This window comes from Saccostrea echinata, unplaced genomic scaffold, assembly GCF_033153115.1.
Source record: "Saccostrea echinata isolate AGI-Se365-2 ecotype Australia unplaced genomic scaffold, CSIRO_AGI_Sech_v1 ptg000004l, whole genome shotgun sequence".
NCBI lineage: Eukaryota > Metazoa > Mollusca > Bivalvia > Ostreida > Ostreidae > Saccostrea > Saccostrea echinata.
The window spans coordinates 7,805,120-7,827,542 of record NW_026889753.1 but is presented as its reverse complement, the minus strand read 5'-3'; the positions used below and the strand labels follow the sequence as shown (position 1 = coordinate 7,827,542).

The 22,423-nt window shown below is 33.8% G+C and overlaps 1 protein-coding gene across 1 annotated transcript; it reads left to right on the top strand.

Moving 5' to 3' along the window:
* The first annotated feature begins 86 nt into the window (after positions 1–86).
* LOC133179295 (uncharacterized) lies at positions 87–13,122 on the top strand. The gene is made up of 6 exons (XM_061314081.1): positions 87–210; positions 6,775–6,862; positions 7,573–7,685; positions 10,353–10,452; positions 12,798–12,913; positions 13,091–13,122. Exons 1-6 carry the CDS (start codon positions 87–89, stop codon positions 13,120–13,122), a joined length of 573 nt encoding a protein of 190 aa, XP_061170065.1.
* Positions 13,123–22,423: the final 9,301 nt, after the last annotated feature.

The following is a 22,423-nucleotide window of genomic DNA, read 5'->3' as shown; positions in this document are numbered from 1 at the left end:
AATAGACTCCTCAGAGGGTCAATCATTCCCTCCTCAAAGCGAAAAAACAAAAACGTCAGCTAGGGATAGACTGGAAAGGCGACAACATGAGAGAACAAGATTACATGAGGGAGCGAGAATTTGATGGCGACAGGAACTGGAATGCGTCTCATGCCAAGAAATTCCGTCCGGTCTATATTTGGTTTGAACTCAATAGAAGCGTAATTAACGGTAATCATTGATATTCCCTTAAGAGCCATGGGAGACAAGTAATGACAGTAGCTCTGACTGAGGGATGAGTCTTAACTTCTTCAGCTTTTTTCGTTAAAATTTAAAACTTCTACACAAACACTCGTAAAAGCAATGAAGCACCTGCGTTGGAACTCTTGACCTTTGACTTCAAAAGTGGGTCAAGGTCAAAGGCATGGAAAAAATTGCTGGTAATGTTGAGGATATGTGACCTTGAACTTCAGAGCAAAAAGAACCTTAAAATAAGCATTGGTTTTTCTTAATATTAAATATACAAAATTTGTCATATCGTAAATTGTGCATACAGTTTGAATTTACTACCGCCTGGTAAATTCAAAATTTATAACACCTTAATTACTTTCAAATTACCCTCTCCCCCTGCCTCGGCTTAAAAAATTGATCGTACTTGGGGCATGCTCTTTAGTATCGGATAAGCTGGGAGATGTAAACACCATATGCAGGTGATAGCAGGGTATTACTACATAAAAAAGGCAAGTTAACAATGGAAAAGCTGAAATCATCTCGTTTGTCATACAATTTAGTCGTTAGTTGACCCTTATCATCCATAGTAAAACATCCAAATGTGAAACAGGTGGGCAGAATCTGTGTGTGTCTTTTATTTCAAGTTCACTTGGGTATATCGAGTTGACTTATGAATGGAAGTAATTATAATTATTTATAATACGTCGTCGATATATCTAAATGTCGAGTTGAAGGCCACAGTAAGTGTTTTCTTGTTCTCATGTAGAAGTTTTGAATAAATTCTGCTTCATAGGTATATAAAAACATGTCGGCTAATAAAGGAGCACAATTACTAGTAGTGCCAGTCGAAATTCGAACTGTTTGTTGGAAAACTTGGTCTCCGAAGACTACATAAATGTTGTCTATGAGGAACTCCAGCCTCCTTTTAATATCAACTTCAAAGTACTTGTGTGAAAAATCACAGTGATTTTTAACAAAGTAATTTTGTTGATGACCAATCACAAGATACGAAAATTTCCAACTTCCAATTTTTATTGAAGAATCAGTTCTCTATGATATCAAAAGCCTAGTTTTTTTTAATATATTGTGAGGAATGGTTGTATAAAGCCCTTTTCTTTTGATGTTATTGACTTTTGAAAATTTGGCAATTTTAGATTTTTTAAAGTTCTTTGGATTTTTTGAGAATCCATATCTGATATACACCATCTCTAGAATATGCTGTAGCACAATACATCTGAAGTTTCTCCTTTACAGCAGTTCACATTTTTGCAAGGAGTAGAGACAGGGGCTTGGTAGAGCATTTGCTGGACCCGGCAATATACATTTATCTCTGTAAGGATTTTTATGAAGTTTAGGAATCCCGTATAGGTAGGGTAGCTCGAACTCATCTTGGATGCCTGGAATGTTAAAAGTATTAAACACTGAAATATGGTATTGAAGAATTCCATATTTAGAAAGTGAACTGCATCTATAAGTTGGATTTCCAGATGTTGAATTAAAACCAAGTTCTTCTAATTAAAGTTATAATAATGAGCCTTACAAACAAAGACGATGTTATTACAAAGCTTGTCGGCTGGAACCATAACATATTGCTCATGTAGTCTTTCTAATTCTTTTATCACCTCCGATTTAGTGAAAACGGAAGGGTAAATGGTCTGCATATTGTCTTTTAAATTTATTAATCGATTCTTTAATGTATTTCTAAAACACTTAATTCATTCTGTCAAAGTGTTCAGATTTTCCTTTTCATATTGAACCCAACGTCTGACATAATCTTTGTCAGGGTCTCCATGTATTTAGGACCTTTAAGGATGATTGCTTTTAGTTCTTCATTTTCAACTCTATTGACATCACCAGTAATGACGGGTCCAGCGGTACTGTAGTTGAAAGAAGAAGAGCAGAAACACTTAAGAGCGTATTATTTTAGATATGTTCAATATCTAGGCACCGTAAGGTTTGTTTATAATTGAAAAGTTTGGAAGCAACAGTTTGGGAATATCTGTAGGAAATGCAGGGTGTTGACTTCAACTTGAAATATGGTGTAATGCAACTGAAGTTTTTAGCTCACCTGAGCCGAAGGCTCAAGTGAGCTTTTCTGATCACATTTTGTCCGTCGTCCGTCCGTCCGTCTGTCTGTCTGTCCGTCCGTCTGTAAACTTTTCACATTTTTGACTTCTTCTCAAGAACCACTGGGCCAATTTTGACCAAACTTGGTACAAAGCATCCTTGGGTGAAGGGGAATTTAAATTGTTAAAATGAAGGGCCAAGTCCCCTCACAAGGGGAGATAATCAAGAGAAGACAAAAATAGGGTGGGGTCATTAAAAAATCTTCTTCTCAAGAACCACAGGGCCAGTAAAGCTGAAACTTATATGGAAGCATCCTGGGGTAGTGTAGATTCTAAATTGTTCAAATCATGACCCCCGGGGGTAGGGCGGGGCCACAATGTGGAATCAATGTTTTACATAGAAATATATAGGAAAAATCTTTAAAAATCTTCTTCTCAAGAACCACTGGGCCAGAAAAGCTGAAACTTATGTGGAAGCATCCTGGGGTAGTGTAGATTTAAAATTGTTCAAATCATGACCCCCGGGGGTAGGGCAGGGCCACAAGAGGGAGTCCAAGTTGTACATTGAAATTAATAAGAAAAATCTTTTAAAATTCTTCTTCTCAAGAACCACTTGGCCAGAAAAGCTGAAACTTATGTGGAAGCATCCTGGGGTAGTGTAGATTTTCAATTGTTCAAATCATGACCCCCGGGGGTAGGGCGGGGCCATAATAGGGAATCCAAGTTTTACATTGAAATATATAGGAAAAATCTTTAAATATCTTCTTCTCAAGAACCACTGGGCCTGAAAAGCTGAAACTTATGTGGAAGCATGCTGGGGTAGTGTAGATTCTAAATTGTTCAAATCATGACCCCTGGGGGTAGGGCGGGGCCACAATAGGGAATCCAAGTTTTACATTGAAATATATAGGAAAAATCTTTAAAAATCTTCTTCTCAAGAACCACTGGGCCAGAAAAGATGAAACTTATGTGGAGGCATGCTGGGGTAGTGTAGATTCTAAATTGTACAAATCATGACCCCCGGGGGTAGGGCGGGGCCACAATAGGGAATCCAAGTTTTACATTGAAATATATAGGAAAATTCTTTAAAAATCTTCTTCTCAAGAACCACTGGGCCAGAAAAGCTGAAACTTATATGGAAGCATGCTGGGGTAGTGAAGATTCTAAATTGTTCAAATTATGACCCCCGGGGGTAGGACGGGGCCACAATAGGGAATCCAAGTTTTACATTGAAATATATAGGAAAAATCTATAAAAATCTTCTTCTCAAGAACCACTGGGCCAGATAAGCTGAAACTTACTTGGAAGCATCCTGGAGTAGTGTAGATTCCAATTGTTCAAATCATGACCCCTGGGGATAGGGCGGGGCCACAATAAGTACTACAGGGGAGGGGGAGAGAAATCAGATGAAAAACAGCAAGGCCAAAGTTACTCAGGTGAGCGCTGTGGCCCATGGGCCTCTTGTTTAAGATTAAGAATGTTACAAATGTTCACATACAGCATCTATTCCTTTGTTGGCAAATTGAACAGACGGAGTCAGAATTACCTTCCGACACACGTGGTGGCTTAAAGAGCCTGTGCTGGGTATACATCCAGAATCGCAAACACTAGTTTGTATTCTGCAGTTGAAGAATCTATGTATGGACTTGCTTGAGCTTCTTTAAATAGTCGTTTCAAAAATTTGAAGGAAACGGAGTAGAGTTTAGTGCAAATGTAATGAAGGCCAAATTGTTTATTGACGTAAGGCAATAGTTAATCAAAGAGACACCATGTATATTTGGTCTATTGTATGATCGATGTTCATGACTACGCCTACGTCCAGGTGTATTGTTAAAAAGTCCCATCACACTGTGGGCTTGAGGGATTCTTTACATTTTTTTTTATGTGGTCGTTGCAAAGATATAGAAAGGCCATGTCTAGTCTCCTGATCCAGTATTCTTCTCGTTATCTACGGAATGGAGTACTTAAAGCAGGACTATTAGTTGGATGATATTTTTATTTCCAACCCTCATTGAAAGAATAGATCGGTCAGGCGAATTGAAATGTTTATAAAGATGATGATGGCCCCATTGTTTATTTCACACCTATTTACAGGTAATTATCATGGGTGAAAACCAAAGGGGAATAACTTTTTTCAGTAGAATAGAAATTGATAAATAGACCAAATGGTGCAGAATTTCAAAAATTTGGTAAAATACCCTTGCTTATTACAACTTTGTATACTCTTTTTGCCTGCTAGATGCCCAGGAGCAGAGAAGATGATTTTTCAAAGAAATAATGCATTTTCATTATAGATTCAACAAAGCCCCACCCTAGCACCAGGGCCCCTGAACCAGGGGCCAAGAAATCCACAAATTTGGAAGAGAAACCCTTGCTTATCATAACCATGTACTAAGTATGTTTGATAAATGCCAAGGGCCAGAGAAGATATTCAAAGAAATAATGCATTATTACTATATATGTTAAAGAGCCCTACCCTAACACCAAAATCCCTGACCCAGTGGTTATGGATTTCTATCTCTTTGAAAAGGCACCTTTGCTCATCATAATCATGCAATTAGTTTGTCTGTTAAATACCCAGGGGCAGAGAAGAAGTCACGAAGATATTGCATATTCACTATATATTCAACAGAACCCCCCCCTCCCCTTTTGAACCCCTAACCTTGGGACCACAAATTTCACAATATTGGGAAAAAACATCCTTATTTATCATAACCATTAGTTTATCTGCTAAGAACCCCGGAGCAGAGAATGAGATTTTCAAAAAAAAAAATGCATTTTCACTATTTAAGCAATAGCTAGAGCCCCGTCTTTACACGGGAGCTCCTGACCCAGAGGCCATGAAATTCAGTTTTGGATGAAGCACCTTTGCTCATCATAACAATGCACTTGATTTGTTTGTTAAGTAATCAGGAGCAGAGAAGAAGATTTTCAAAGAAGTAATGCACTCTCACTATATAATCAATATAGCTTCTCCCCTCTCCTGCAAGAAACCCCTCACCCTGGGGCCATAAAGTTCACAAATTTGGAAGAGGCACCCTTGATCAATATAACCATGTACCTAGTTTATCATCTTCGCAAGCCACGGGTTTTGTGTCCATTCTATTTCCACAAACCTGTGGCTGTTTCCTACAAATTTCTCTCGTTCTCGCGACTGAATCATTGAATATTTATTAAGTGACGCCAGATTTAACTTGACCAATGAAATCACTCTGTAACATTTTTGGTACGCTTAAATGGCGGCGCCCATAATGAAATCATGTTTGCTATGCGTGGCAGATTTATTGAAAAAAAAAAATACGATAGATCCAAAAATACGATAGATCCTGAAGAACAGAGGTGAGTAACGTATATTCTAAAATACTTACAAGGTTTTACATTAAAATAAAGGGTTTCTACATTTGTGTGAGAACGCTGAATAGCGTTACTCGTAAAGAAAGGAAATTCGTACCGAAGTTGATGTACAGCTCGTGGTTATGGTTACATCCAAATACAAGATAGACTGATCATTTTCATTGGTTCTGACTTGAAGCGTCAGATGTTATTCCATTGGTTGAATGTATGTTATTAATATTCATGAGAACGAGAGAAATTTGTAGGAGACAGCCACGGGTTTGTGGAAATAGAATGAACACAAAACCCGTGGCTTGCGACGATGCTAGTTTATCTGCTTTATATACAGGGGGAGAGATGATTTTTAAAGAAGTTATGGATTTTCACTATATGATCATTACATCCCCACCCTAAATCCAGAACTCCTGACCCTGGGACCATTAATTTCACAATTTCGGTAGGGCTCAATGCTTATTACTATCATGCCAACACTTTAACTGCTTGATGACCCGGAGTTAATTAAGAATTTTAAACACAGCGCTAATTTTGATGATTTTAGCCCACCTCTAAGGGCCCGGGAGGGAGGGGGGTGCAGGGACCATGAAATTCACAAATTTTGTACCCCTTTACTCATTGATGCTATATGCCAAAATTGGTTGAAATCGGTTCAGTGGCTCAAGAGAAGCTGAAAATGTTCAAAAGTTTACGTCCGACGCACTACGCACGTCTCACGACGACGGACAAAAACAGAGAGCAATAGCTCACCTAAGTGACTCCGGTGACTAAAAAGGGTTTGGAGAGACAATAGGCAAATATCGATATAAATTTGTGTATACATAGTCTGAGCTCAGGTGAGCCAAAAATTAATGAATTCTGTTATGTTTTTCTCAGTGTACGTTTTACCAGTTACACGTTTTAGCCAACGATGTACGTATTAATTTTTTTTTAAAATTCCCTGTTGATTTCGAAATTCTGGTTTAATTGTGCAATAAAGAAAATGTATATTTTTTGGATAGCATCTGATTTACAAACATGATTTTTTTTGCATGAAAAATAATATAGCATATTATAAATAAAACACATCTAATAAAGATTTACCAAACACAATTCTCCATAGGGACTTATTTAAAGATTTTTTTATTAAAACAATTGTGTTTTCTTGTAGATGTGATTCTGTGCAATGTTCAAGGAGTTACCCAGTGTGCGCAGAGTACTGACCTTTCTACTCTGAGCGATCCTCAGAAATCATGTTTGTAAGTTCCGGGTATTTGATATCTATGATTTTTGACCATTTATTTGCTATTCATTAGAATATTAATGGCAATGCAAAAACAGATTTCAAAAGAATGAGGAACGCAAAAGGCCCTTTGGCCTTCCGTTTTGGGTGATACTAGGAAAAATGAAACACTTTGTAAACAATATCTCTTATAATGCTTGTTCCAAATTAAAGATTGATCTCTAGTAATGCCACATACAAAGATGAACTTGTTTTATATCTGACCATCCACAATTTGTAATGAGTTTAAAGAACACGTATACCAATTGATACAGAAACCTTAAAACTGATAAAACATAAGGTGTTACGCTAGTCTTTCTATTTAACGTACCAGTAATAATGTACCAGATTCATTGAAAATCAAACACAAGCTTACTTATGCTCTGTGTTTACTAGGCTTATCTAAAAAATTCACGAGTATTCATCAAAACTTAAGAAACTGAAGAAATTTCAAAATTCTTTAATTTATCGCCTTTTTGTTACTTTTGTGTATCATTTCTGTCAAAATGGTTTAAAATAGCGCCATCCATTGCCAATTCAAAATTGGCATTCTTGTTTTCAAAGTTTGTCCCTATTTAGGACAAAGAATTGTTAGCTTTTTTTTGGACCTAAAAAAAAAAATATGTTAACTGCAGTCGCGTATTTGTTTGCTTTGAAAATTTTCAGTTTAGAATACTATATTTACAGGGAATGGAAGAAGTTTGAAGAATGTGTCTCACCCTTTTCGGACGAATGCACTGAGAATCCAACTTATGTCAGCTTTTACAACAGTATGAACTTATTAAAATCAAATTGTGGGGGTAAGCGCATTATTTTCAGAATATCACACCAATAACATAAGTATGAAAACTGAGATAACGAACAGTATTCAAGCTCAGAATCCATTAAATCAATACAAATTGGGAGCAGAGCAAAATAAGGACCTCCAAAAACACCAGGGGTGGGATCAGGTGCTATGGAGGTGTGAGCATCCCCTGCCGACCGGTCACATCCGCCGTTTCATAATCGGTAAAAACGGAAAATCCGTAGACAATTCAGTGTGTAAATAATGGCCTAACAATTTGTATTAAAAACGTCAGTCAACATTTGACTTAATGATAGGCTGTATTTGCTGATAAGTCAATGTATCGACCATAAATCTTGCGAAATGATGACTTCAAACGAGACTTTTGAAATCCTTGTTTTATCAACTTGTTTGTCAATAGCTTGCCTCGTTTTGGAAATTGTTCATACGCAGAGCATGCTCTTGCGTATTGAATCAACTTGGAGACATAAACCCCATATACAGGTGCTACAAAAGTAAGGGAAGCTGACGATGGAAAATTTGAAGTCATCACCTTTATCATAAAGCTTTGTTCTTAGGTTACCATTAATGTCTTTTTCTAGTAAAATATCCAAATATGAAACAGATGTGTCTGACTCTGTAGTATCTTTTATTTCATTTCAAGGAAGCTCTTAACACTGCTCAATGAACAGTTCTAATTCAATGGTAGTTTTAGAGTAATCTGCCCTTTGATATAGAATGGAATGAATGGAAATCTACAGTAAATGACACAATTGGAAATAGATCGAACTATTTAAACATTATAATGGTAATAGACCAAGTATGTATTTTCTCAGTGTAAGTAAACAACAATGACATCTGTTTACGAATACCTCATTGTCTTTGAACATTTTTCATAGAGAAATAAGGCAAAAAGAACTAGATAATCTTAATATATACACCGTTATATCATTATATGATACAATTTTCTCAGCGCCCCAAAACATGTTTCATTAGTATTTAGAGCAGCGTACAAGTGTAAATGATTGTCAACCTGTAATATAGAAATAATATAAACAAGTTGTGTTTTTGAAACACTGATGCCCCCGTATGACAACTTATAGCAAAATGTTAAACTTTCTCAAAGGCAAATCAAATATGTTGGTACCCAAAGTAAGGTCTTGTGTCAAGGAATATACCTGTGAAATATGAAAGCCATAGCAGCAACCATTTAAAAGATATGGAATAGGTTAAAGTTTTTCAAAAGTAAATCAAACATCAAGGTCAAATGGTAAAAAATAATGGTTCCTAAGGAAAGACCTTCTCACAAGAAATATACTGGTGAAATATGAAAGCTGAAGCACCAATCTTTCAAAAGTTATTACCAAGGTTTAAGTTTTCCAAAAGTACATCAAACTCCAAGGTCAAGGTCAATGGATTACAATTGTTGGTATCCAAAGGTCTTGTCACAAGGATTACATATGTGAAGTATGAAAGCCCTAGCACCAAACGTTCAAAAGTTATGGCCAGTGTTAAAGTTTTTCAAAAGTAGGTCAAACTCGAAGGTCAAGGTCAAAGTTGTTGGTATCCAAAGAAAGGTCTTGTCAAAAGGATTACACATGTGAAGTATGAAAGCCTTAGCACCAACTGTTCAAACGTAATGGCCAGTGTTAAAGTTTTTCAAAAAGAGGTCAAACTCGGAGGTCAAGGTCAAAGTTGTTGGTATCCAAAGAAAGGTCTTGTCAAAAGGATTACACATGTGAAGTATGAAAGCCTTAGCACCAACCGTTCAAACGTAATGGCCAGTGTTAAAGTTTTTCAAAAGTAGGTCAAACTCGAAGGTCAAGGTCAAAGTTGTTGGAATCCAAAGAAAGTTCTTGTCAAAAGGATTACACATGTGAAGTATGAAAGCCCTAACTCCAACTGTTCAAAAGTTATGACCAAGGTTAAAGTTGGTTAAAATTTTGTAAAACTAGGTCAAACTCCAAGGTCAAGGTCAAAATGTCAAATATGGTGGTACCTAAAGAAAGGTCTTCTCACAAGGAATACACGTGAAATATGAAAGCCATAGCTCCAACCAATCAAAAGTTATGGGCAATGTTAAAGTTTTTGCGGACAAACAGACAAACAGATAAACAGACAAACAGACAGACAGACAGACGGACGGACAGGGCAAAAACTATATACCCCCGAATCTTCGATACGGGGGCATAAAAATTATACCCACTGGTACAATCATTAGATAAAGTAATGCATTAATACACTATAAGCGTATTTCAAAACTGATTTTTAAATTATTTTTTGAACTGTCCTTATTACTTTAAGAAAGATTTTCCAAGCACCGCAATTAGCTTCTACCATTAACAATTATTTCACTGTTGTATGATACCATGTATATACATAAAAATACCATAAGGTTTCATCTTGTTTATTTTGCTATTCGTTACTTAAACATATTTCTGTTTAGTTTTATTTGTCATAGTGCAATACTGTACAATAAGACAGTATGAAAACTTATCTTGTTTTATAGAAGATATATCAATATTAGTTGACTTTAACAAAAAAATATTGGTTTCTGTTGCTTATCCCAAAAAAAAAAGAAAGATTTTTAATTAAAAAATCTTTATAATGTTTGATATTTATTTTCCTTGACATTATAAAAGGATATTTGGTAATACCCGTTAATCTATGTTTCATTATACAGGATCTACCGGTGATTCCTGTGACGTCATGGGTCTTCAGAAGTGCATGGATGTTGTAGAATCATCACAAAACGAAAACAGTGGCCTAGAGGAAACTTGCAAGTAATTACGTTACACATGTCCGTAGACACTAATGCTCGTCTCTCCCGGCTTGAAATTCTAGGACTTTACATATGCTTTATCTGTCAATATGTATTCATATATTTATCCGGCATATTAAAGGTGCTTGGACACAGATTTGAAGTTAATAATTTCTCAAATTTTCTGTATAATTTCATGACTTACATGTTGCTATAGCATTTCATACTAAAATATAATAAAAATCTTATTTCATCTCGAAGTTATTGAAACTTCAAATTTCTGGACGCGTTTGATTGACACATCCTTGCACTTTCACAAATTTTCATTTTATTCTAATACTTAAGAAAAGTGGCATTTTTGTTGTGTATTAATGAAAAATATTTAAACTATAATCCAGAAAATTCAGAGTAGAAATGTTCGAAAGCAAAACCCACTCACAGTATTGTCAGTCCGTGCTCAGTGGTGTGTGCAGAGTTTAACAATTGAACACACCCGGTGAATCGTAAACATTAACAATAACAGAGCTCGTACCCTGTTTACAAAAACAGTTTACGTTTCACGGGTGTATTCGATTTGTTAAACTCTGTACACAACACTGAGCTCGGGCTGACGATATTAGTGAGGGGGTTTGCTTTCGCACATTACTTCTCTGAATTTTCTGGATTATAGATGTAATGTTTTTCATTAAAACACAACAAAATCGCTTCTTTTCTTAAATATTAAGGATAAAGATAAAATTTTTAAAAGTGCAAGGATGTGTTAATCAAACACGTCCAGGAATTCGTAGTTCCAATAATTTCCAGATAAAATAAGTTTTTAATTATATTTTCGTGTGAAATGCTATTGCAATATATAAGTCATGATATTATACAGAAAATTTGAGAAAATATTAACTTCAAATCTCTGTCTAAGCACCTTTAAAATCAAAGTGAGGGTTAACAGTGAGCAAGTAAAATCTAATTTCATGGAGCATATAATGAACCGTCAAACACATGTTGTCTGAAGCGATGCTGCAATGGCTACATATAAATTGCATATACATTGCGAGGTGTTTCTTTCTGCGAAATATATTTTTTACTTCGTAGTGATAACAAATAAAAAGCTGTGCTTTGCAAGGGCTGATCACAGTAATTCTATACAATATGTCGCATGACAGAACTGGAATATTCACCACACTATACCGCTTTGTAATAGTATAATTTATACTCTAGGCTACATTCATGATGAAGTACTATTTCTATTTCATCAACACAATAAGTATTGTACTGCCGTGGCTCTACTCTATTTTCCTTTCAAAGATTCGTTTATTTTACGTACTCAACTTAAACAGTTTCTTTGAGTAGGGAATGGGGGAAAAATGGAAGTGTAAACGTAATAACAAGAGGCACTTTGTTTTTATATACAAGTACAATGTACCTATATATATATATATATATATATATATATATATATATATATATATATATATATATATATATATATATATAACCGTTTGATATCTTCAACAGTGTACATTAAAATAATATAGTTATTGACTGAGTGTGACGGCAACACAATATTAAAACTATTTTTAAGCAAAGTCACATAGACTTTTATCACAGAGTTTGGTTTAAAGAAATTTACGGAAGCCGGTAGGTGCCAGGTAGAAAAAAATATTTTATCTGGCGGCCGCCACATAAATAACTGGCGGCCGCCAAATAATTTTCTGGCGGCTGCCAGGTAAAAAGATCTGGCGGCTGCCAGATGAATAGATCTGGCGGCCGCCAGATAAAATATTTTTTTCTACCTGGCCCCAACCGGCTTCCGTAGAAATTTAACATTGTTTAATAAAACTTGTAAAACAATGATTTTTTTTTCGATATAGTCTGTCTTAGAACTGACATATCGCAATGTGAACTTTTTATAAAATGCGTTCACTTCGGATCATGAATTTCCGTCTCGCCGGAAACTAACGATTTCTAATTATATGTGATGTAAACGCGTTGTAGCCTGTCAGTCCAGTATCAAAATGTTCGATTGCTCCCTTCAGCATCTGTTGTATTGGATTTATAGAATATACAATAAAACACAAGCTTATAGCAAAGTGCCGGGGACTAGCAATTTCGTAGTTCGCTATATCCGATAAGTTTATAATAGATTACGTTGTAAAGCTACAGGGTATGAAATTAACTTCGCTGTAATGAGCGTATTTTAATGTATATATATATATATATTTTTGCGGGAACGCTGCAACTATACACAATATAAACATTGCTTTCCTTATACAGGTGTGGTCACAATATATACGGAGAATACACAGTCTTTCATCACTTGTGTAATATATACAATACCATTGACTAGAAAAATTTTTCCATCTTTTTTGACAGGGTGTATCCAGAGTTTCGTCAATGTGTAGATCCATTAAGAAAGGGCTGTGCTGATAGCAACAACCTTTACAATAACATAAAGGGTAGCATAGCTGAGTTTGAAAGGAAGTGTGCAGGTACGTCTTTTATACTCAGGGTTGGAGACTTTGTTTGACTTTCATTAACAATTTTTAGTCACAATGAGTTTGTATAATGCAAATTGTTTGGGAAAAACTAAAGAATAAAAAAGAATACCATATCAAGGTATTCTAAAATAATGGTATATCTAAGAATACTTCTGTTCTTCAAAATAGCAATTACCACACAAAATGCTCTACTGAAGTAGAACGCAATAAATAGAGGATATTCAATGTTTTATATATAGATGAATTTGGAATTTATTTCACAAGTGGGACAGAATTTTTTAATATTTTCACGAGTGTAAAGCACGAGTGAAAATATCAAAAAATCCTGTCTCACGAGTAAAATAAATTCCATATTCATCCACAAAACATTGTTTTTCGTTTGAAACTTTGAAACTTTTATTTTCACTAAAGCCCCCACATGGGGTATGTTAGTACAATATGAGTTTAACAATTGAACAAATCAACATGTGAACAGTTAACATAATGAACTACAAAAAGATCTTTGATATGGACAGTAGTCTGACGGTTGTATAAAAAAAATTGTTTAATGTTTACATTGTAGGAAGTTCAGGCATGGAATATAATTTAAGGACAGTTTTACAAAAGTTAACTAAACCTATTAGTTCATATATATCAGAAGTATTCATCAAATCATAAAAAGATATGTATAAATTTCTGTCTTTCATTCTTAAAAAAGGACACTTAAATAAATAATGAAACTCATCACCAAGCTCATTGTTATTGCAGAGGTTACAGTGTCTCTCAGATCTATCAATACTATAAAATCTACCAGCTTCAATTGGCAAGTTATGACTGACACAACAACGAAATTTACATAAATATAATCTAAGATCGCTTGGTAACATGTTTAGATAATTTTCAAAACCAAAATCACACTTGTACATTCTATAATTAAGGCATTTTGGACAATTTTTAAAATGCATTTACATTCCAGTCTTCGATAAAACTATCTCTTAATGTATTCTTAACCAACACACCAATTTTGCATGATTTATTAACATACTGAGCATTCCACATTAGATCAAAATTACAATCATGTAAAATATTCTTAATTTCCATGAGCCATTTCGAATGGTAAAAACCTTTTGAGCTAAATTGATACAAGATTGAGTACAATGTGAAGGAAATTTTCTCATTTTTACCACACAAAATCCTTTGCCAGAAACCAGCCATTCTAGACTTTACTAGTATACTAGGTGGTATTCTACCCAGCTCTCCATAAACAATACAATGAGGAGTAGTTTTTTTAACCTCTAAAATTTTTTTTTCATATGAAAGGATTTTTTTTTTTCATATGAAAGGAAAATTCCATTTGAAAGGATTCTAAAATGCCGCAGTTTTCAAAATCCCATACTTCTACACCATAAACACAAAATAGGTACAACCATGGTGTCAAAAAGTTGCAGTTGCATATCAATAGGTAAATTTAATTTCCTGGATTTTCTAAAAGTACCTTTACTAGAAATTTTTTTCCCAAGATATTGAAAATTTCTAACAATTTCTAGTCTATCACCATTATAAGTAAAATGTAAATTATCGGTGTTTATGTTAGAGCGAGAAAAAATAACAACTTTCTTTTTAAGAGAATTAACTTGCATTTTCCAAGTTTGACAGTACAAGTACATCGCATTTAAAGAAGCTTGCATTTCAGCAGCTGACTCTGCTAAAATAAATGTATCATCAGCATACAACAACAAATACAAACGTAAATTAACAGTTATCTCGTCAGTATCTAATAAGTGAGCTGCCATTATAGGCATATGACATAAATTCAACCAAATCATTAAGGAAAATGACAAACAGAACAGGTGATAAATTTTCACCTTGACGTACACCAATATTTGAAATAAAAAATTGGAACAAGAACTGCCTTGCCTTACACAAGACTTTGCATTACTGTATATATTTTGTATTATTTTTAACATATTTCCATCTATAGAATGTTTCAACATTTTTTGCTATAGATAAGCCCTTCGTACAGTGTCAAATGCTTTACGATAATCAACAAAAGCACAATACAATTTTCTACCTCTATGTAAATACAAGTCAATTAAACATTTAAGATTAAATATATGATCTGTTGTGCTATAGCCTTTTCTAAACCCTGCTTGTTCTTCACAGAGCATGCCAGAGTTTTCTAAATATTTATGCTGTTTTTGCGTTTTCTTTGATTTTCCCTTTGACTCTGTCTTTTCGTAACACGATGTCATAGGCTGTGACGTCATAGATGAGCGGTTAAGCCATTGCGAGATTGAAAAACATATTTGGAGAAACTTTGGCAGTTTTAGTCTCTGTTAGGATGGTTCATTTACTCTCTCTGTCTTATAACAGACCAGGGAGTTTTTTAAAAAACACTCTTCGTGATGGGAATGAAAATCGAGAGTTTTGCCGCACTTCTGATATTCTCACACTGTGAAAATACCATTTTGATATCCTTTCACACTATGTCAGAAAATACCATTTTGATATCCTTTCACACTATGTCAGAATATCACTTTTATTCAATAAATAAATTCCAGTATTTCACTGTTAAAAATGTAATAACTGTATTTTCGTACGTTTGAGGTAAAATATAATTTCTTCGAGATCGACGTGAAATATAACAAAGCATAATCATGTTAAAATCCATTTATTGGCCGGAAACTAATGCCTTATTTACACGAATGCGCATCAGATATTTAATTCGCAGTAAATTAATGCGAAGTAAAATAATGCGAATCAAACTAATGCGAATTATGCGAAGTAAATTAATGCGCGTCAAAATTTTATTTTATAAATTAATACTTTTATGACGTCATTTGCACGTCACATTAAATGCAGAGCAGATATACAATGTACATAGCTTAATTTTGCTATTACGCATGCGTCAAAATTTAATTCGAATTAGCTTCTCTTCGTCTGGTGTTCACACGGAGTTATGCGAAGCAATTTGATGCGCAGTTAATTAATTCGAATTAAATTAATATTCGTATGTATATAATTCTCCGTGTGAACGCGGTTCAAATTTGATTCGTAGTAACCACAGGCCTTTAGATCGCTTTAAAAAAATTAAGGTGTTAAAAAAAAGTAAAGGTATGGAACTCCTTTCATAGGGTACCCACATTCGCCAATAAAATACTTTTAAATCAAATGATCTAGAACTCTACTTTCTATTCATAACTATTCACATATAAACAATCTAAGTTACTACAAAAGTCCTTTCCGAAATTCCGTATACTTCCCGAGATATGCTGAAATCATATTCCAAAATTGGCCTTATTTTTTTACTCGACATTAGCTTGGGCCTCTGAATAGTTACACTAATTGTAAAGCGGGAACGACGGGACGAATTCTTCCCGGAATTTATTCTATACTCCCCTCTGAATAATTGTTTTTTAGCACTCAGTTTCTACAAAATTTTATCTGATTTCATCATATGGTCTTATTAAGTTATCAACATCATTTCAGCGTAAAATTTTTAAAAAATCAAAAGGTATATTATGCATTCCGGGAAATTTTCGTTCAATCATAGTTCTTTTTACATTTATAAACAACATGGCTGTGAAGTTGTTGAAGCAAACGTTTTCTAATTTTTTTTTTCGCGTAAGGAATTATTACTGACTTAACCTTACGATCTGGAGTAAAAAATCAACTTTAAAATGTTGAAAGATTGTGCAAATACTATGCAGCTGTTCGCTACAGTTCAAACACCGTCTGTATACATGTGGATAACCAGGGCCCAAGCTAATGTCGAGTAAAAAAAAGTAGGTCAATTTTGGAATTGATTTCACCATATCTCGGGAAGTACATGGAATTTCGGCGTGAACTTTGGTAGTAATGTAGAGTGATTATATATGAATAGATATGAATAGAAAGTAAAATTCTAGAGCATTCGATTTAAAAGTATTTTATTAGAGAAAGTGGGTACCCTATGAAAGGAGTTCCATACCTTTATCTTTTTTATACACCCCGATTTTTTAAAGTCGGATTTAAGCGATCCAAAGGCCTGTGGTAGTAACATACGTTACATGGCATGATAATCAAGAGATGAAAAAAGCGACCCCCCAAAAAAAAAAACATACAAGAAACTTTATTTTAGCATAACATTTAAAAAGAATTATCATAAATAAATAAATAAATAAATAAATAAATAAATAAATAAATAAATAAGATAAATAAAATTTTAAAAAAAATAATCCGAATTTCCTCTGTGTTATCAAAACTCTACATTTGTTGTTGCATATGGTCGTCAAATTATAAAATATTAACATTTGATATTGATATTCATTTATTACATGGTTACTTTGTTTATTTAAAACAATTTTTGATTTTATAAGCTTTATCAGACCGTTTCTGTCAACTAAAACCCTGAGTAAATGTCATCCTTAATTCAGTTTAAAAGTTTATTTCATTTGTACTAAGACAAAATAAAATAATTATGTTAATTATTTCATAAACTTTATCATCGTTATCATCGTTTACTACTACTTTGGCGAAAGCCAGAGGACATTGAAACCTCATTCGTCTGTCTTTCAGTCTTCTGTCACAAATGTTTTACCTTGGTCATAACTATTGAATGAGTAAAGAGAGGACTTACATATTACATATGTAGTTTATGTAGTTTACCTGTGATAACATTTTTCTAAATATACTTATTTTTGACCCCGTGACTTTGACCTTAAAGTTTGGCCAACTTGCCAAAAATATGACTTGGTGATAATTAAATGTTGAATGAGAGAAGATTAGGCGTTCATATTTGAAATGTGCATTAAATGTATCTGTGACAAAATCTTTCTAAATGATTTTTGATCTCATGACCTTGAATATGAAGTTTGACCTACGTTTCAAAAATTTTAACATTGGTGATAACTTTTGAATGAAAAAAGATAGGGTGTTCATATTTGACATGTGCATAACCTGTGAAAAGACCTTATATGTTAACACTTGATATTGAATTTTGACCTACAGATAACAAATTTTAACATTGGTGATAATTTCTGAATGAGAGAAATTGAGGTATTCATATTTGACATGTGCGTTACCTGTGGCAAGACCTTTCCAAATGAACTATGATATTTTGACCTTGTGACATTGTCCTTGCATTTTGACCTTTAAAAATATATTAACATTGTTGATAAGTTATATTTTGAATGAGAGAAGGTAGGGCCTCCTGAACTTAACCTTAAAGTTTAACCTAGAAAACTTTTCAAAATTTTTGATTACTTTTGATTGAGAAAAGATAGGGTTTTCATATTTGACATGTACATAACCTGTGACAACTATTTTTGAAAAGAACTATCACTTTTGACATTATACCCTTAATCAAAAAATGTCAATCTTTTTTGTACGATGGGTAGTTAAGATAGGCCACACAAACAAGACTGTTACAATATGCCTTAAATCCACTAAGACACCGAAAGCGGGGGACCACAATTTTTTGAATTTGCTTGTTATCCTCTGGCAACAGAGTCGGAGAGGATATGTGTGGGGGTGGGGTGGGTGGGGGTGGGGGGTTACTTTGTCCTTGTGTGGGTAACGGAAGTGACGTAATTTGCGTCGGGGTTGATGTCGAATGATAAACATATTTATTTATTCATCTTTTGTGTGATCTTCTTGTATTTCAATCACATAAATAAAATTGAACGAGGGGATAATAAAACATAACATACAGCATTTTGTTTTTTCGGTATTGAGTTGTGTGCAATCGGGTTCGAATTTTTTGTCAACATCATTCACAACATATTTAGCTAAGTAGCTTGAATTACCTACGAACAGTGAAGGTGCCAATTACAGGTTTACGTTTCCACGATTATTCTCCGTACTTTTCAAGCATGTAAACGCTTACTTCTCAACAACACTTGTACAATCACTATAGATCTATTTAGCTACGTACTTGTAGCTTATATTACCTACGTACAGTGAATGAAGTCGACAATTACGGGTTGCCTCAGTTCCGATTCACTCGTATGTATTTTACACTGTAAAAAGAAGTGTAAATAATTTAACACAATTATTAACACTTTTCTGGAAACACTTAATTCACACGTTAAAGTGTAAATACATTAACGTGTGTGTTGATCTATTAACATGTAGAAATGTTTCATAAAATTAACACATTACACGTTAAAACCCCTGGAAACACTTAATTCACGCTTTAACGTGTTAATTCCAAAGCTGATGTTAACCAGTTAACACATTTTTAAAAAAATAAAATCCTCATTATTTTCCTTTTTTCTGTTGTCCTGTGGGGAAAAACACAGATAAATACACATTTTACGAGAATAATTTTATTTTTTAACATATGCATGTCCAAATTGCTCACTAAATTGTTCCAGTTTGTAGTTTTGTTTTGTGTAAAAATATCACCAACCACCCAGAGTTGCAAAATACCCAAAACCTGTCCGTAAATTACTGGGTAGTCCAGGTCAAATACGTAATATGCAGTCATAGTTTCTAATATTTTACATCCTTCTCCAACGACGTATATCACAATTTCTTCATCACTTAAGAAAGCTACTAGGGAAGGGGGATATTCCTCTTCAGACTCGAGATCCTTTGAGATGTTTTGATGGTAGATTTTTTTATTGACTGGACATTCGATCTAAATAAATGATGGAAATGCATAAGCAAATACTTTTAAGTTTGGAAGTGTGCTAAATATCATAAAATAACCTATTAAAAATCAAAAGAATGAGCGAGTTTTTGAAAACGTTTACAAATTAGTACAATATCTACTCTTTGTTTACTTGACTCAACCGACCAAAGAATGCATAATTCAAGTGCTTAATATGATAATAGTTTTGAAAAATAATTATATATTTAAAATGTTTTGAGATAAATTTTTATTATAGTTTAAATTACTTAAAAATCAACTTACCCTTTCACACAAGAACACACCGAAGTTGGCAATCCTTTCTTTGAATTTTCTGCTGACCGCTTTCTTTGAAACAAAGAAATTACTGATGCGGCGACAAAAGGTTACATGTAGGTCAACTAGAGAGAGGCCAGGCACGAAGATAATACACTTAATATGTTAATGAAATAATTCCTAATTTTAACACTGGTGTTATTTAACAATATAGTATGTGTCAGTTACTTGCATTTAAGTGATTTTTTTTCAACAAAAACAATTCAAGGATTTTTACTGATATTGTTAACAAACAAATAATGAATATTATTAATCATGTCAGTGTACATGTAATGCATATAAATTGATATACACCTAAAATTATATATACATATTTGTATACTAAGGTATTGATATCTGTTCAGAAAATATATCAGTCGGGGGAGTTACAGAATATTTACACAAGCTAAGCTAGAAATTTATATTCATAAAATCAAAGGTAAAAAAAACAACTAGTTATATGAATTGAAATAACCTTGCAAGAAGACTAAAGAAGTTATTAACACATATATGTTAAAGCAGAGTACATGGAATACTTAAATGCACTATGCGTTTAAGATTTTACACCTTTAACATATGATGCGTTCAAGTTTTAACACTGCCGTGGGTCAAATAACACATGAACATGTTAAAATTGAACACTACTTTTTACAGTGTATGCCATATGGTTTAAATTAAAGCACAGAAAAATTAATGAATACACTGGTCATGAAGAATTGGTTTTTCTGTCTGTAATCAATAATAAAATTTTGAAAATAAACATTAACAGAGCATCCGACAGACAAAATTATGAAACACGCACATTGAAGACAGACAGAGATGTTTGCGGATCGATGACAGACTACTTTCGTTTTTGTTCACTGCAGCATGGCTGATATAGAAGTTCTAGGTACATGTATACAGTAATAGCTAAAAAGAATGGCATATGCATTCATTTTTAACTCAGAAATCATTCATAATTAATGATCACTATTCAAATAAATTTTACACTGATTAATAAATTAAAATGTAACTGTTTCTCCATGCAACTGCGGTTTATATACAATGTACCTACATGGAACATATCAAAACTCAACATGCTCAATATTCAAAACCTAGTTGCATCTTTGTAGAATTATAAAAGTATTCTCCAAGGAAAATAACATAAAAGTAACATTGTGTTTCCCTTGCAAAAAAAATTGTTTACCCCCTCACAACGAAGTTGGAAGGGAAATAGTAACGCGCTTGTGTGTGTGTGTGTGTGTGTGTGTGTGTGTGTGTGTTGGGAGAGGGGGTGTAAGTGAGTGAGTGCCTGCGTGTAACGGAAGTTAAGCATTTAATAATTCATTTCATATCAGGGTCGATATGCTCTTTTGCGAGGGGATGCTCCGCTTTGTGGTGAACTTGTTACATACTGTTTTGTTATAAACTATGATCGTCTTTTTTAAATGACATTGCTGTGAGGTCAGGGCACAGCTCCTAATTAGAAACTACTATCTAATTAAAAATGACAGATTCCATGTTTTAAAGTTGTAAACAAAAGAACACATAGACAGACAGGCAGACACACCGAAACATTAAAAAAATATATCTGCAATCTCCGATATCAGGAACATGAATATATATTTTAACTTACAGTTGCAGTAAATTTCCCCAAATGCTTTCCATTTACATTAAAATGGACATTGAGCAAAAATAGCCATATTTTCATCTATTTAGAAATGACATTTAGCAATATACTACATAAATACTTTTGTTATAATAAATAATATAATATAATATAATATAATATAATATAATATAATATAATATAATATAATATAATATAATATAATATAATATAATATAATAAATAAATACATGTATATTATCCTTCTTCAAACTCATGGTCTAGCCAAAATATGGCTGAAATACGGAGGACTGGCGTAAAATAATAGACAATCAATCAAAGTCATGGTCAGGTGGTTGAATATTTTTAGGGTTTTCATTCAGTGTTTCATTGTATCTTTTATCATTGGTAAGTAACTAAAACGTCATTATTCTTATTTTAGAGGGAAGCCTATGCCAAAGTCCAGGCTTACGTGAGCTTTTCTGTTCAAAGTCTGTTCGACTTTAGGAGATCAAATATGTATCAAAATCTGTAGGAACATCAAGGACATTATTCAATATACAAGTATCTTCAGGTTGTGCAGATCTACGTTTGTTCAAATCATGGAACCCCAAGAGTAAGGTGGGGGCAACAATAGGGGTCAGAGTAACATGTGAACGTAGGATAAAGAAGAAAATCTTTTCAAGAGTAGGGTAACGGAAAATGTTAATCTGCAAAATATCCTAGGTTGTTTGCTGATCAGGATGAGCGTTGTGGCCCATGAGCCTCTTGTTTTATTATCGGAAAATTGGGCTGATCATCATAACATTTCTCTAGCTGTATTAAAAGCCTACTTGGTATTTAAAAAATGTTCTAACATCAGAAAAAGAAAACTTAAGAAACGACGAGCATTTACGTTACTTGGTGGAGCAAGAAGCTCCTACAAACGCATGTCTGGAAAAATTCTGTTTTTTGGACGTTTTTTGCGTATTCATCAATACATCGTGATAAAACTACAGCGCGTCAA

What these genes read in the sequence shown, in the direction of transcription:
- LOC133179295 (XM_061314081.1), top strand. Translation starts at nt 87, where the DNA reads ATGAGAGAACAAGATTACATGAGGGAGCGAGAATTTGATGGCGACAGG. An exon ending in GGCCTAGAGGAAACTTGCAA is followed by an intron (nt 10,453 to 12,797) that starts GTAATTACGTTA and finishes CTTTTTTGACAG; the next exon opens with GGTGTATCCAGAGTTTCGTC. An exon ending in GTTTGAAAGGAAGTGTGCAG is followed by an intron (nt 12,914 to 13,090) that starts GTACGTCTTTTA and finishes TCTTCAAAATAG; the next exon opens with CAATTACCACACAAAATGCT.